The sequence below is a fragment of the Pseudonaja textilis genome, chromosome 4 (genome assembly GCF_049901715.1).
Source record: "Pseudonaja textilis isolate UNSWEBS1 chromosome 4, rPseTex1.2, whole genome shotgun sequence".
In the NCBI taxonomy this organism is placed as follows: Eukaryota; Metazoa; Chordata; class Lepidosauria; order Squamata; family Elapidae; genus Pseudonaja; species Pseudonaja textilis.
This window is the reverse complement of record NC_141993.1, coordinates 18,078,267-18,095,684: the sequence shown is the minus strand read 5'-3', so window position 1 is coordinate 18,095,684 and position 17,418 is coordinate 18,078,267. Positions and strand designations below refer to the sequence as shown.

General features: G+C 39.9%; 1 protein-coding gene across 1 annotated transcript in view; it reads left to right on the top strand.

Annotated features, from left to right (window-relative positions):
• SGPL1 (sphingosine-1-phosphate lyase 1) overlaps positions 1–16,807 on the top strand; it is a 48,575-nt gene extending 31,768 nt beyond the window's left edge. The window contains exons 8-14 of the mRNA XM_026713471.2: positions 2,093–2,198; positions 2,390–2,488; positions 5,113–5,262; positions 6,616–6,854; positions 9,778–9,924; positions 13,728–13,848; positions 14,815–16,807. Of these exons, the coding sequence (XP_026569256.1) occupies positions 2,093–2,198; positions 2,390–2,488; positions 5,113–5,262; positions 6,616–6,854; positions 9,778–9,924; positions 13,728–13,848; positions 14,815–14,958 (1,006 nt within the window). The 3' untranslated portion in view covers positions 14,959–16,807. The remainder of the gene's footprint in view (positions 1–2,092; positions 2,199–2,389; positions 2,489–5,112; positions 5,263–6,615; positions 6,855–9,777; positions 9,925–13,727; positions 13,849–14,814) is intronic.
• The last annotated feature ends 611 nt before the right edge of the window (positions 16,808–17,418 follow it).

Below are 17,418 nucleotides of genomic sequence, written 5' to 3'. Positions count from 1 at the left end.
AGGATAACAGATAATCAGAGTTGGAAGGGACCTTGTAGGTCATCTAGTCCAACCCCCCGCCCAGTATAGGGAGACCCTACACCATTTCTGACAAATGCCAGTCCAATCTCTTCTTGAAAGTCTCAAATGACGGCGCTCCCACAACTTCTGAGGGCAACTTCTGTCCCATTGGTTGATGGTTCTCACTGTCAGAAAGTTTATCCTTATTCCCAGGTTAAATCTCTCCTTGTTCAGTTTCCACCCATTATTCCTTGTCTGGCCTTCGGGTGTTTTAGAAAATAGCTTGACCCCTTCCTCTCTGTGGCAGCCCCTCAAATATTGGAAGATCTCTATCATGTCTCCCCTGGTCCTTCTCTTCACTAGACTAGCCAGGCCCAGTTCCTGCAACTGTTAGTTGTATGTTTTAGCCTCCAGTCCCCTAATCATCCTGGTTGCTCTTCTCTGTGGTCCTTTACATACAGTGCAACTTTACCTCCTCTTTTATGGGATCTGGTTTTTTTGAATAGTTTGTATCCTTCTATCAATATGTTCCAGTCATGGGTTTCATCCTACCAAGTTTCTGTTATTCCAACTATATCATATTTACCTTCATGCATTCGTAGTTCGAGTTCACCCTGTTTGTTCCCCAGACTTTGTGCATTTGTATATAGGTACCTGAGATCTTTATGTCTGACACTGTGTTTACTGTCTCCATAACCTGTGTTGTGCCTTCCTGCCCCTACTTTCTTGCTACCTGTTTGATTAATGAACTTGGCATGGCACTCACTATTAAATACAAGTTGGCATCAAGGTTGATAATCTTACCTGCACAAACATCTATTTTGCATGCACTGGTATCCTTATTAGTTTTAGGTTGCTGGGGACAGAAATGTTCTGAATCCATTAATTCTCTATTCCTGCTGTTCAGTTTAAATGTTTATCCAGGAAATCTGTGAATTTAATGCCAAGTAACTCAGTCCCTTTCTTTGATGGGTGCAAAACATCTCTTTTGTACAGTTTTTTCATTGGACCAGCTGCAGACATCATGACTCATAAAACCAAAGCCTTCCCTTTTACACCATTCCTTTAGCCACACATTAAACTCTACATGCTGCCCTTTCCCTTTTTGTTCCTTGTATACTGGTAGAACCTCTGAAAAGATAAGCCTACAACCCATATTACTAAGTTCATACCCCAAGCTCTGGAAGTCTTTCTGAACAGAAAGTGTATCTTTCTGGGACATATCATTTGTACCAAGATGTATAATAGCATCAACATCACAGTCCTTGCTGGCATTATTGACTATCTTAAGAATAATCTTCTTGTATCTGCTGGCAGTAGCACCTGGTAGACACCTGACCTCTTTCAAAACCTCAGTATCCTTTCCTAAATTTACATCCCTTACAATCGAGTCCCCAACCAGAAGATGGCTTCTCTTTTTGGAATGCCTTGCTCTTCTTGTGTGACTGATGCGTAATACCTGATTCACACTTTCTCCTTTTCAAAGTAACTTCTTCTTCTAGGACCATGATCCCTGGCTTACTTGAGTTATCATTATCACAACTACCTTGACCTGTCACTTTAGTGTCCCTATTAAGGTCAGCAAGGACACTGTATCTGTTATGCTGGGACACAGCAAAACTTTGCGTTTATGGTCCACAGCTCTCACCCTGCCAGATCCCACAGTTGTCCATACTGCCTTTTTCCTGTAGGATCTTTGTGGTAGTGGAAGCCAGTAACACGGCAACTCAATAAATGGCTGGATTGGGCACCTAATTTTTGCTTGGAGAGCACAGATTAGAGATTCTAGGTAGATAATCTGTCCATCTATATAAGGGGCATTATTATCCAATACAGACTGAGGGGAACGTATTGGGAAAAGTGTTGCTTCCATCAATAATATTATTAAAGATGTAGCTTAAAGACTAAAGGTAGATTTAACTTAGGATGTTTGGTCTGTGGGAGGTATGCCTTTTTATTTAGATTTTCCTCTTCCCCATTAGTCTCATTTCTACCAGTATTTTTGTCCAGAAAAGAAAGGAAAGGAGTTTGGTCTGGTGTGCTGCCAATTTTTCCTCCAATGTATTATTTTCGGTGTTGGTTTGTCTTTTAGGTTGGTGCCAGTAAGTGCCCATGCAGCATTTGACAAGGCTGCCCATTATTTCAGGATGAAGATTGTGCGTCTTCCATTGACTGAATTGATGCAGGTGGATGTGAAGGTACTCTCCTGGCCTTTCCAGATGTTTCCAATATATTTTGAATTGAACAGAATGATGGAATCGTTGAGAGAGGCTGGTGGGTGGGAGGAAGTAAATTAATACAAAGAGTTCTTCAGATGGTTCACTTTCAATCCTTTGATTTGTACACAGGGTTTTATGGATTCCTAATGACTTTGTTCTAATTTTTTTAGGCAATGAAGAAAGCCATTACCAAGAATACAGCCATGTTGGTCTGTTCGGCCCCACAATTTCCTCATGGAAGTATTGACCCCATTGAGGAAGTAGCGAAGGTAATATTTTTGCATTGATAACAAAGATGTTGCAATTCCGAGCACAATTTCTGTTGCTAAGCACGACAGTTGTTTACAGCCTTTTCTTTTGCCACAATTGTTAAGTAAATCACTATAATTGTTCAGTGAATTATGGAGCCGTTAATCGAATCTGGCTTCCCCCACTGACTTTGCTTATCAAAACCAGCTGGGAAAGTTATAAATGGTAATGACACGATCCCAGGACAATAGCAACTGCACTTAGACTTATGTACCACTTTACAGTGCTTTACAGCCCTCTCTGAGCAGTTTACAGAGTCAGCATATTGCCCTCAACAATCTGGATCCTCATTTTACCGACCTCGGAAGGATGGAAGGCTGAGTCAACCTTGAGCCTGGTGGGATTTCAACTGCCAAATTTCAGGCAGGCAGCCATCAGTGGAAGTAGCCTGCAGTACTGCACTCTAAGCACTGCGCCACTGCAGCTCATTTGCAGCTGTCATAAATACATGCCACTTGCCAAGTGCCCGAATTTTGATCACATGGCCATGGGGATGCTGCAACAGTCCCCACTGTGAAAACTGGTCCTAACTCATTTTTCCAGTGCCATTGTAACTTCAGACAGTCACCAGACAAATGGCTGTGAGTTGAGAATTACCTGTAGGTATTTGAACTTACCCGCCAGGTATTTGGGCATCACTGTTTTGTGGCTTTTGTGCCCTGCTATGTTAATTTTGCTGTAGCTTGGCTGTTTACTGTTGATTTCCAAAAAATGTTCCCCAGTTATAGGGCAGCAACTAAATTACTGAAGGGATGTTCATCTGTGCGGACTTAAAGAGATTAAGTACCAATTCTGGTTGTCATTGCATTACTGTAATTGTCTATGACCGTGATGGTGAACCTATGGCATGTGTGCCACAAGTGGCACGCAGAGCCATTTGTGCTGGCACGTGAGCTGCAGGCAAACTTACCTCACTGTGAATGCCTGTGCCTCACAGCTGATTTTAGTTTGGTTGGTTTGAGGCTTTTTTCGGCCTCCCAGAGGTTTGGAAAAAGCCTCTGCAAGGCTCTCAGACCAAATGGTAGGCCCGTTTCGTCACTTCCTGTAATACCGGAAGTGACGAAATGGGCCTATAATTCAGCCTGAGAAGCCTGGCAGTGGCTTTTCTCAAGCTTCTGGGAGGTTGAAAAGGCCTCAAACCAGCCGAAAAATCAGCTGTGAGGCACAGTGCAGGTAAGGGGGTGGGGATTGCGTGGGCATGCACAGGGGCCGTGGGGAGGGGTGCCACACATTGCATTCTGGGTGCTGGCGTGCTCACAATTTTGGGAACAGGAGCCCAAAAAGGATAGCCACTACTGGTCTATGAGAATGCATGCTTCTAAAAAGAAAGTTTGGACGTACACATTTGTGTGCCAGGTATCTTTTTTTTTTTTGCTTTGTCATTTGGATTTATGATCTGCTAATGAAAGGGATCCCCATCAATTATTTGAGTTTGGATTCCAGACCTATCCAGGAATTGGGGATCAGCCTGAATTTTAGAAGAAAGACCACAACTTATTCGTAACTGTATATACGTACAAAATTCAAGTTGGAATTTTTTCTAGTTCAGGACAGACTTTTTTCCAAAGATCCACACTAGCTACTCCCAGGGGTCTAGAGCAGCTTCATACTGCATCCTGTATGCCATATATTTGGTGTGGTTAATTGGCTAGTCAATACACTGCATTGATGCATTTCATATGGTGGATGTTGAGTTGAAGTAGCAAGTAGCAAGGGTTTTGCTACTGAAAATAACCATGAAAAAATTAGGTATGAGAAAAGTGTCCTTTTTTTACTTTTCCCCAAATTTAAAGGAATGGTTTGTTAATGTACATCTGCTGGTAAATGGCTTTATTCACACGAAAGAATATTTTACTTTAAAACTGGGCATGGCTAGTCTAGTGAAGAGAAGGACCAGGGGAGACATGATAGCAGTGTAACAATATTTGAGGGGCTGCTATAGAGAGGAAGGGGTCAAGTTATTTTCCAAAGCACCTGAAGGCCAGACAAGGAATAATGGATGGAAACTGAACAAAGAGAGATTTAACCTGGAAATAAGGAGAAACTTTCTGACAGTGAGAGCAATCAACCAGTGGAACAGAAGTTGCCTTCGGAAGTTGTGGGAGCTTCATCACTGGAAGCCTTCAAGAAAAGACTGGACTGCCACCTGTCAGAAACAGTATAGAGTCTGCTTGGGTGGGTGGATGGGGGTTGGACTAAATGACCTACAAGGTTCCTTCCAACTTCGTTAATCTGTATCTGTATCACTTTGGTAATTAACACCAGGATGAGCTGTTAGCCACAGCCAAAAGTCCGAGCCCTTTAAGCTGATGGCATTGAATTGTTTTTTTTTTTTTTAAAAGAGAGTACCTTAACTTCCCTAAATACAGGTAATATTCTGACTTACTACCATTCATTTAGTGATCATTCAAAGTTACAGTGAAAGAAGTGACTTATGACCATTTGTCATTCTTATGAACCTGGCAGCATCCTCTTGGGACTCACGATAAGGAATGTGTCTATTAAGTTCCAAGCTCTACTAGTAGTTCACTTTGGCGACCTAAGAAGAAAATGACTTTTAAGTTCTTCTCCTGTCTTGATGCAGCTTGCCCTGAAATACGATATTCCCTTCCATGTGGATGCCTGCCTGGGAGGCTTTCTCATTGTCTTCATGGAGAAGGCTGGGTTTCCTTTACAGCAGTGCTTTGATTTCCGAGTGAAAGGGGTCACGAGCATTTCTGCAGATACGCATAAGGTGAGCCAAGGAAGATTTCTATGAGCTTCTGGTGGGAGTTGCTTTGAAACTCTGCTACGCTGGGTCAGGCATATTTCTTCTAAATTGTTTCCAGCTTAGATTTTTTAAAATTAGATTCAGTTGTTTTCAATGTCATTGTAGACATATTGTGCATTGACAATCAATGTTTGATTTGAAATCCGTATCATTAAAACATTTTATTTGTTTCTTCATTTGATTTATATAGGCATCCAATCTCACTTTTATGTGACTCTAGGCCAAGGGTCTTCAAACTGGGCAAGTGTTAAGACTTGTGGACTTCAACTCCCAGAATTCCCCAGCTAACATGACTGGAGGAGGAATTCTGGGAGCTGAAGTCCACAAGTCTTCAAACTGTCGAGTTTGAAGACCCCTGCTTTAGGCAGAATATCTATGGAGATTCTCAATCATCCAGGGCACAGTTGTCCCAAAGGTAAATTTTCCAAAGGCAACTGGACTTTCTTGTGAATGGTATGGTGGCCTAGAGGTGGAACTCTTGCCTTATAGTCAGGAGGCTGTGAGTTCAATCCTAGGTGGAGGCAGGTATTTCTCTCTCAGGGCAGACTGAGAATGAATCTGCTGAACAAAAACTCTGCATTGGCGACAGAAAGGGCATCCGGCCAGTAAACACTCCGCTCCATTCAGTTGCCTAGATTCCACCCTGCAAGGGATTATGGGGTCGTTAAAAGAGGATGAGGATGAGGATGAGGATGAACTGGACTTTCTTGTTTTTTTTTCCTTCTTTGAAAATATTTGGTTTCTAATCCAAGAAGCTTCTTCAGTTAGAACTTTTAGTTAGAAATGAAGAAGCTTCTTGGATGAAAAATGAAAAGTTTTCAAACAAGCAAACAAAAGAAATATCCAAGAAAATATAGTTGCCTTTTGGTGAAAAAAAAGTACCTTTGAGGCGACCCCAGGCAGCTTAAACAATAAAATATATGAAATACACAATAAAAAAAATAGAGAATAAATGTATTGTGGCAGTTTGTTTAAAATTGCAGCGCCACACCAATGAGAACGATTCCTGTTAAACATCAAATACTTGTTTGCTATTGAGAGCATGCAGGATTCTCTACCTTTGGAGCAAGACACAATTTGTTCTCATGACTTTACTCATGAAATAACTGTATCCTGAATACCTCTTAATTAAAAAAAACAAAACAGTGGTAAAGCTTCACCCACAGTGATGACAGCGCATCTCTTATTTGATAAATCAATAGAGAATGATTTAACTTAGCAAATCTTCTAATTCTTGTACAAGGGTCTTGAACCTGTCAACGGCGATTTTGGTGGGGGGATTATTTTGCAACTTGAATATCGGCCTCTTCTTTGCAGTACGGCTACGCTCCAAAGGGCTCCTCCGTGGTAATGTACAGCGATATGAAATACCGGCATCACCAGTTCTTCATTGCTCCTGATTGGCAAGGAGGAGTTTACCCCTCGCCCACTATTGCTGGTTCCAGGCCCGGATGCCTCATCGCAGCTTGCTGGGCGACCATGGTGCACTTAGGAGAACAAGGTTATGTGGAAGCCACCAGGAAGATCATCTCAACGACACGGTTCATCGTATCTGAGTGCGTATACGGTTTCCATTTATTCTCCATCTTTTATGCTTCCCTTCCATTTCCCTGGGTGCCTATTTCAGCACTCTTTGGCTGCTCTCCAGCGTGTACGCTTTGCAAGCATCAAATAGGAGCGTGTTCTTAGCTATCAGTGTGTTAAGATGATATGCATGAATAAAAATTATACAGGAAAAATGGTAACGTTAAACTACTGGATTTGGGGGGTGGGGGAAGATTAGTGAAAAAATCAGTCCTTTTTTGAGCATAGGTAAAGATGGCTCTTACCTGGCCCTCTGTTGATGGTTGGCAGAAAGAAGAAGTAGATGACCGAAATAGTAGAAATTAGATAAGTGCAATTCAGAAGATCTTCATGCTTCCTTCTTCCATCTCCTTTTTTCAAAACATCTTTCTTATTAAGAAAGATGAAATTTGGAATATCTCTCAACAAGGCTCCATGAAATAATATTTTAATTAAACATGGAATTTCTTTTTCGCCAAATATCAACTGACTATGCCTGCTAAGGGATTATATGGTACATTTGGACAGGACTGCGTGGCATGGTGGCTCAGCGCTTAAGACGCTGGGCTTGTTGGCTGGAAAGCTGACAAACAGCCGAGGTTTGAGACCCAAGTGCTGCAAGACGAGTGAGCTCCCGTTCTCGCTCCAACCTAGCAATTCGAAAGCAGGCAAATGCGAGTATATAAATAGGTACCACTTTGGTGGGAAGGTCACAGTGTTCCATGACATCATGCTGGCCACATGGCCATGGAAACATCTTTGAACTGTGCTGACTCAACGGCCTCGAAATGGAGATGACCATTGCCCTCTGTGCTTGGCAATGACTATAGGAGTAAAATCTTCAGGGACACCTTTATCTTTGACCTTCAACTAAACTGTGAGACTAATATGGTGGCATTCACTTTTGGTGACTACGCCGTTCTGTTGGGTGATCAGATAACTCTACCTTACCAGACAAGAGACAACATTTTTAGGGAAGAGTCACTGCCATCACCCTAGAATGGTTATCACTACAAAAGTCACATGAAGCAATATTTGATGAATCTTTTAATCAACTTTCTACAGAGATTCACCTTCTGTTGGAAATAAAATGGCTCTCATCTGTAGATGTCATTGTTAATTTAAAAAGTGAAATCTGTTGAGATTTCATCTGGGTGCATTTTTTTTTTTGAGATTTGATGGAGATTCCAGATACTATTGAACGAACACTTCCAATTCCCAGCAGCTCCAGATAGCACAGCCAGTAAGGAAGGATATTAGGTGTTTGTAGTTCAGGAAACATCTGAAGGGTCATGCTGAGCGTGTAGACAACTTTCAAGTTGTGTTTTAAATAAAGAATGCCTAACCCCTTGTGTTTCTTGGGATTCTAAGCATTTTGAATTACAATTCAACCTTGCTGTTCCTCAAGGCTTATTTGGATAAGATGAAGAAATGCTGCTTTGTGATGCTTGTTGTTCTTTCTTTGTAGTAGACTCCAGAACATGTAGCTAGAAACCTGCTGCTTTGCAATAGGGGCGAGGACTCTTGAGTTCCATATTTTTTTCCCTCCGTGCTAGTTTAACATAGCTGGGTCAGGATCCGATTTGGGTGGGTCACGTGGATCAGAGGTTTTGTCTTCCGACCTTTCGGATTCGTGCTGGATCCCATCTTCAGAAAAACTTCTTCGTAGCAGAGTGTGTGCTTTTTGGCTGTTCTCTGCGTGTGGTATTTATGGTGCCTGTTGTGTATGTCTTTTTAGATCAGGGGTGTCCAACCTTTCACCTTCCCTGGGCCACATTAGAAGATGAAAATTTGGTTTGGGCCACACATAAAATAAAATAACAGTAACGATACCTCATCATCCAAAAAAACCCATAGAAAACGTAGTTAACATATTAAATTTATTTGGAAATTAAGTTGGTGAGATGTTTTTATTATTTATTATTAATTATTTATTAAAATTATTTATTTTTTATCATGGTTTTTTTATCACGGTTTATTTTCCGGACAAATTTTGAGGGGGGGGGGAGAAAGCTCTCTCGCCTCGCGCCTACCTCTCCTCCTGCAAATGGCTCGGCTGGATGAGGCAAGGACTGGAAGGCAGAAGCAGCAGCGGGGGCAGCGGCAGCGGGGGCAGAAGCGGCGGCGGCGGGGGCAAATCAGACTCCTGTTGACTGAGGAGGGATCAGTTTCCCAGGCTTCAGTTACTTCCCTGGCTGTTTTTGTGCCTGCTCGTCCAACAATCTTGGTAGCTGCAAAATTGAGTGCAGGTTCTTGTTTCATTGCAGTGTGAGACTACCAGTGAGTTTGGATCTCCTTGCCTGACCTCCTCGCTTGTGCTCTTGCAATCTGGTGGTTAGCTTCCTCCCTGTCTGTCCCACGTAGCCACAGGAACAATCCATGCAGGGGATCTGGTAGATTACATTATATCTGGATCAACCGTCCACATGCCGACTGCTCCCTTTTTTTCTGATATAATGAAAATGGGCTTAAAAAGCAGCTTTCCCCATACATGTTATGTTAGACCAAAAGAAAAAACTTCTAAAACCATGCTGTACAATAAGAAATTTGTGACTTTGGGAAGACCATTCACCTTGAATTAAATTACGAGATCGCATTCTTTGTTCAGATGAGGCCATTGCGCTTAACCGTGGCCTCTTGTTGCAAACTCTTCATTTAAAGTCGAGTTGTTTTATGAAGTAATATTTCATGTTCCTTTGGACGATGTTTTGTTCACTTGTTTTCTTCTGTGGATACATACACAGAATACAGGTCCAGATACATATTTTGTAAAGAAAGAAATACGGATAACTGATTCCTGGGTCAAAAAAGCGACAGCAGCTAAAATCACAAATTGGATAGTGGCCTTTAAACAGCATAAATTACAGCATTGACCATAGATTAGATGAAACGTATTTTAACATGTTTCTCTTTAAGGTTGCAGAAGATTGACCACATCCGTATCCTTGGCAAACCAGAGGTTTCTGTCTTTGCTTTGATGTCTGATTCATTTGACATTTACCGATTGTCAAACCTGTTAATAGCCAGAGAATGGAATCTTAATATTTTACAGTTCCCTCGAAGGTGAGTTTCTGGGGTTTTTTTTCTCCACTGCTTTCACCCATAAGGAAGGAAGAGTTCCAAGACAAATCTTCCATGTTTTGTTGCATCTCAGTAGCTGGAATTCAAAGTTCACTTGTTTCTGAGCTTGGGCTGATACACACCTGCCCAGCATGCATAGTTTCGAGAGCCTTATTCTTCCATGATTTTGTCTTAGTTTGTTTTGCAGTTAAGTTGGTGGGCTTTCACTGCATCTGGATGGAGCTTCCATAATTATTAGATAGGGAGGAAAAAGAAAGTATGCAGGATATATACTGAAATTTACCAATTTTTGAAAAATAATACATTCTCCCTTTAGCTTTAGCTATTTTTGTATGGTTTCTCATTCAGGATACCAATTTTGCTTCTGTAAAAAATACTTGGAAGTGATGGTGCTTATTCCGAGATATTTGGAATATGTTTTATATAAAATTTGGGATTCCACTCTTTGGGATTTGAGTCGAAGCCCAATTTCTTTTCTTTCTTTCTGGAATGCCAATTCAACTCTACTCAAAAGTATGATTTCAGACTTACAAGTACAAAGATCAAACCACTACAGGTTTATTCCGTATTTGTGTAAGTTGCTAACTGATTGATACTTTCTTATTAGCACTAGAATATACGATTTCTTAAATTTTTCTACAAATGAGGGAATAGAAGGGGAACTCATCAAATTTGCAGGCGACGCCAAGGTGCAGGAATAGTCAACACCCGAGATGATAGGCTCAAGATCCAGATGAATCTCAACAGACTTGAACACGGGGCCCTATCTAACAAAACGACATTCAATGGTGAAAAAAAGTAAAACTCTACATTTAGGCAAGAAAAACAAAATGCACAGATATAGTATATGGGTGGTACCTGGCTCAATAGTAGTAACTACGAGAAGGATCTTGCAGTTCTAGTGGACAGTCAAATATGAGCTAGCAGTTTTGCTGTAGCCAGCTACCCAAAAATCCAATATAATCCTAGGCTTGTAAAAAAAACCCAATACAATCAAAAAATACATCAAAAGAAACCCCAATACAATCCTAGGGACAGAATCAAGATCATGTGACGTGTTAGTACTGCTAACTGCTAGTACTGCTATAAGGCCTTGGTAAGATGACACTTGGAGTACTGCATTCAGTTTTTGTCACCACAATAAAAAGTTGAGACTCTGGAAAGAGTGCAGAAAAGAGCAACAGAGATGATTAGGGGGGCTGGAGGCTAAAAGAGATGAAGAACGGTTGCAGGAATATCAGGGTATATCTACTCCTGTGAAAAAAAGGACGGGAGGCAACATGAAAGCAGTGTTCCAATATTCGAGGGGCTGCCACAAAGAAGACAAGGTCAGCCTATTTTCTAAAGCATCAGAAGGCAAGACAAAAAGAAATGGATGGGAACTAATCGAGGAGAGAAGCAACCTAGTAGTAAGGAGAACTTTCCTGATAGTGAGACCAATAAACCAGGAATGGCTTGTCTTCAGAAGATGTGGGTGCTCCCATCACTGGAGGCTTTTAAAAATAGACTGGAAACTACTTCTCTGAAATAGTATGGGGTCTCGTGGCTGAGCAGGAGGTTGGACTAGAACAGGGGTCTCCAACCTTGGCAACTTTATGACTTGTGGACTTCAACTCCCAGAATTCCTCAGCCAGCATTTGCTGGCTGAGGAATTCTGGGAGTTGAAGTCCACAAGTCATAAAGTTGCCAAGGTTGGAGACCCCTGGACTAGAAGGCCTTCTAATTCTTATTCTGCTCTGCTATTTTGTTCAATTTAAAGAATAAAATCACAGTCTTATTTTCTGTCTTGTGGGGGTAGTGATAATTACAAAGAGGTAAAAGGATATATATATCCTTTTACCTCTTTGTAATTATCACAGAAGCCTGATGATGGCAGATGAGATTCTGCCGAAATGTTGCTACAACTTTAAAAGCACAACTACAATGACGTGGGAAAATACCCGAACAAAGCTAAATGCCATACATACATACATGCCATACATACATGCCATACATACATACATACATACATACATACATACATTCACACTCAAGCAAAAGATTTGCTTCATATTTTTAGATTTTATTTTTCACAGCTGTTAAAAAATTGGCCTTCGTGCCTCCAAAGAAATTTCCTAGTTCTGGCCATTTTCTTAAGACCTAAAATTAGGAAGATTGGATTAGAAAATAACTATTTAGAAGACACCCTGACATGAGTAGCTTTCTTACTCTTCTTAGTTATATGAAAGTATATATAAATAGTTCAATTCAGCCAAAATAATGACTAATCTGTTAGTACATTGCATCCTAGGGCTTTCTTTGCATCGTCAAAATTAGATTAGATTACTTTTTAAATTATTTTAGGTTTACAATTCTAATCGGTCATAATTTCATCTGTGAAAGGTTATTTTAAGCATGATTATTGTTATTAGCAAAAAACATGACATTTTCTCAACTACTTCACCCAAAACAAAGCAAAACAAGTCACAAGCAAACGCTGAACACATTTTGTATTGAACAACACTGTCTGTTTGATTGGAGTAAACTAACTCCAATCTTACCTAAAACAAAACCATAGTTTGCACTCAAATCTCCCTGGAGGAAAGAACTGGAAAAGCCACTTAGCTATTTCATCATTTTCCTCCAATTTTATTTAATCGCCAATACATAGGAGGTGAAGAATGCTTGCTAAATTGCCAGATAGTTACAAAACTGCTGGATGGTTTGGAGAATATAACAGTTGTGGGGTACGGGAGCTGAAATGTTTCTTTTGAACTTTAATTTGAAATATCTGCATCTTCTTAATTATGAAGAGTATGAGACTTTGTGCTGATTTGATCTTTGATGACACAAAATTTACACAACTTAGTTGCAAACCCCTCATGGTCCACGGGTTCAGGCCCCGTCTTAAGCAACCTGTCTTTAAGTTGAAGACTTACTGAACTTGGTCTAATTTCAGTTTAAATTTAAAGTCCATTCAATTTCAAACATATTGGAAGAGAATTGGCTTTATTTCAAGTGAGAATATTATTATTAAGAAGTTCTTGTGAATGGCTTTTGGTGTTGTGACATGTATAGTCATTTCTCCAGCAGTCTGCAGCTTCTCTCTGATTTCCCCTAATTCAGTGAACACTCATCAGAACACACAAAAAGAATTTGGGTATTGTGCTTTTTTTAGCAACAGTGCTGTTAGTTCACCACTAAGAGAAAATCTTGCCCTTAAGAAATTGTTGACAAGAATTGTATCTCTCCTCCCACTTTGCCTATGTATTAGTTGGAGAATTATGAAATTTCCTTTGTGCCCAACCCTGGCTAAGACTTTAAGATGACATGAAGTGAAACAGGCTTTCCAGAACGCTGAAATTATAGTACAATAATATAATAGTCCAATGAAGTTATTATTTTAAACCTACACAGGGCCTCCTGTGTGTAATTTGCATAATAAATGCAGAAAAAAATAACCACTCCCTACAGAAAGTACACACATAGTATAGTATAGTATAGTATAGTATAGTATAGTATAGTATGATATGATATGATATGATATGATATGATATGATATGATATGATTAATATAATATAATACAGGAAAGAAATACGGTAAGCAATAACTTAGTGTGTGTTCAGATGTTGCAAAAATAGGGAATTGGGACCTTCAGTCAATTTGTAATGCGGATGTGATAGGCAGCTAGTGAATCAACATGATTTCTCATGCATTTTCCAGCTCTGGATAGAGTATGATCAAGAAACAAGGTTCTGATTGTGAAGAAAGGTTAACTTTTTATGTCTTTCCATCTTTTTCCAAGTATTCATTTTTGCATAACGCTGCTACAAACAGAACCTGGGGTGGCTGAACAACTGCTGAAGGATGTCAGAGAGAGTGTCTCTGAGATCATGAAGAACCCAAAGGAAAAGACCACTGGCATGGTAAAGGGAATTTTACATTTTTGTTTTTGACGTTTGCTGTTATGGAAACATATAGAGACAAGACAGTGGCACTTGCAGATGGTAGAAAGCAAATTAGAGAATAGGATTTAAACCCTAGATGTAGCCTGAAAAGTCAGATTGGAAGTTTGGAGACATTGCTAAGTTTTATACCCAAGATCCTGTAATATCTATATTTCAGCTGTTGGCCAAGTATTTTCATTTAGTTGAGGCTGGTGAGCCTGCTAGATTAATTCAAAGAGATTTCGGGTCAGACTGTAATTCACACATTCCTTAATTACATCTTAATTAGTTTACTAATTAATTGCACTGCATTTACTTTAGCTTATTGTTGAACGTGTCCAATGAGTACTAGGCTATTGACCAGGGCTAGTTAGGACACAGAATATTTCTTTGCTTAGGCGTAGTTACTTGGGCTGCCCTTCCCTTCCAGATATGAATCATGGAATTGATTAAAGAAATACATTATTTGAATTCAAACTAGTTGGGGAACTTCCTCCTCTAGCATTATTTTACGTTAGCATGGAGGTCTTTCAGAGAGGTCTTATCTGGGTGCGTTACCATCTGATGCGCACTGGATGGAAATTCAATAAAGGGCTTTTTTTCCGGATTCTCTCTGTGTTTTAAGCATTTCACTTGTTATTTTCTGTTACATCTTTTATGTTTCAGCTTTCTTTAGAATTTCTGTAGGTGGTCTGCCCTTACTACACAAGCCCTTTATATACCTAGGCATTTGATAACTAAGACAATCTGCTCTATTTTAGTATTCTTTAAATAATTTTAATCTGCTCCTGAGTTTTATATGGCTTGTGGTTGCTTATTTCATAAGCACTGGATTTTATCGTTTGGGCATAACGCAAATACAAGGAACACATTTCAGAAGCAATGTTGCGTGGAATAAATCTTAGCTGATAGTTGTGTTCTTTTTTTGTTTGTTTCAATTTATAGAGTGCAATCTATGGTCTGGCACAAGGCATTCCTGACAGAAACCTGGTTTCAGAAATTGCTGGTGGTTATTTGGACAGCATCTACAGCACAGATCCTCTCCCCTTGGCTGATACCCACATGAATGGTTCTCCAAGCCCCCACTGATTTTTAGTCATATATCTCAGTTGTTGGATGATGACACACTAAACAATTCAAAGGAAAGGTACTATCACTTGGAACTGTTTCTTCTGCAAATACAGCTCACAAGGCAGCTTGATCTGTTGGCATAACATTCCCTCTTAGGTTAAACACCAGTTCAACCCCCTATCTTAGAGTGGCGGTTCAGATTTGTGAAACTTCAGGAATACTCTCTCTCTCTTTCTGTCTTTTAACTTCTGGTAATTATTTGTATTTCTTATGACTCACGGCTGCTTCTAGTCGTCCAAGAAACAGCAGGCTTAAGGTTAATAGAAGTCTGTTCCATCATTGTTCATGCTCAGGTGTTTTGCACTACTTCGGTGGATACAGATCTCTTGGTTGACGTTCACACTGAGCAGTGAATTCAACAGAAGGTTGCACATAAACATCCTTCACAGATAATAGGGTAAAGTCAGGGTGAGTGTTTGGTTCTCCCTTTGGGAATTTGCTCTGAAGGAGAGGAAACGGATCAAAGGAAAAAAGGAACACTTCCTTCTTTCCTTGTACCTTCAGGGTGCTTTTCCCTTTCCCTATAATGTTTTTTTTACTGTGACCCTCTCCCCTGCCCCAAACAAGTCTTTGAGCCACAAAGATCCATGAAGGTACTTAGGATAAAACGGTTCTTCCATGTGTTAGGGGCTTTTGTCCTACCTGTTTACTACAGTAGGAGAAAGCAAATTGCATTTCTTCACTGTCACTGTTTGAGAAGTTGAGCTGCTTCTTCAACTGTTCCAGTTCCTAGTTCTGCCATTTTGTTAAGCGCCTTTATGGGCTCAAGAGAACCAGTGACTCAGAATGTGATTATTTGGAGGACCCAAGGCTCCTTTTCAGGCGTTGCATTGATTGATCAGACACGTTCTCAAGATAGCACATACAAGATTTGCCTTAAATGCTGAGAGCATCTCTACTCGAGAAGCTAAGCAGATGATCCAATCCACCGATGATCACCTCCGTTATATTACACTGAAAATAACTTCAACCTCAGGTATCATATAATCCTTCAGTGTTTCATGACGTCTCAGCTCAGTCCACCCCATAGGTAGCACTTTGCAACTGATACCTGTGGTCTTGAAGCTTGACTTCTAATGGGTTAGCGATACTGCTTCTATCCCGTTGTTTAGTCTGCTTCTAGAAGGGAGCCAGTGGGCCAAATGGCAGGCACATTAACTTTTTATTCTAATACTTGAGGTGTAACGCTAGGTTCACCAGCCTAGTTTTACAGAAGTGAATGGAGAACACTTCCATTCTGCCTTAAGTGTCCTCTATAGATAAGTAGGTACTTTGCTAGATCAGTCAAGGTCTCATTACATTCAGTCAGCAATAGTTCTCTGGGGGAAAAAAAAAGCATATTTTAGTGGTATAGACTTATATTCCTTTCAGATATTATTGTACAATCCTTTGTGACTTCATGAGTTCAGGGTCTTATGTTTTGTGAATCTTTGGTTTAATCATGTTATCTCTTTATGGCTATCTTTCTATTTCAATTTTGAATGGAGTGAATACAAAATAATTTGAAGGTTAATTGCCTAAGACATGTATGTGTATCGACTAGTTTGAAGAGATACACAGATACGGTTTCCAAACACATTATGAAAGAAAAACTCAATTGCATCCCTCTTACCTATGTAATTTAATGATCGGTTTTCATTCATGTTCTAGAACGGAATGTTGATTTTGTAAGATCTTAATTTCAGTTTAATCCTTATACATGTTCAAAACTGCTTTGTTTCAATACTTAACCCATATATACGTTGTCATGCATCTTGTACATGTTTTCGGGTTTAAAATAAATGTTATTTTCTTCCTCAAATTCCAAGTTTAAAACATTGGAAGGTAGTTTTTTCCTGTCTTAAAGAGTTTGTTTATTGGAAAGCTGACCTCACCGATCAAGTTTGCCTTAGGCACCAAGATTATTAGGACTTCATATCTGAAATTTTTGGCAAGCTAGGGACACTGAAATGGTTAAAAAAATCAAGGTGGCAATAAAAGAACTTATCAACATTATTTTATTGTAGGAATTTTACTTCCCTTCATGTACAACTCTCAAGAATCTTTGGAGTAATTTCAGTTCTGACTGAAATCCATTATTGTACAAGGATAATGAAAGTAAAAAAGGCATGGCAGAGACACAGCTGCCATCTTGAATTTTTTGAGCCCTCTGCACATGCTATTGATCCTATCACATGTGTTGGGTATGTTGACAAATGAGAACCTAATTTTCTTCTAAAAATGTTGATTGACAGAACATGCAAGTGATTTTAATTTCCTATCTTCTGCTGTATGTTAAACTGGGTGTGGTTTTACACTGCATGAGGGGTAAAGCTATCCTAAGGAAAAAAAATAGCCATGATTTGCAATCTGTAGTATACAGATTGAGCCACATTGGCGCAGTGGTTAGAGTGAGTACTGTAGGTTACTTTTGCTGAC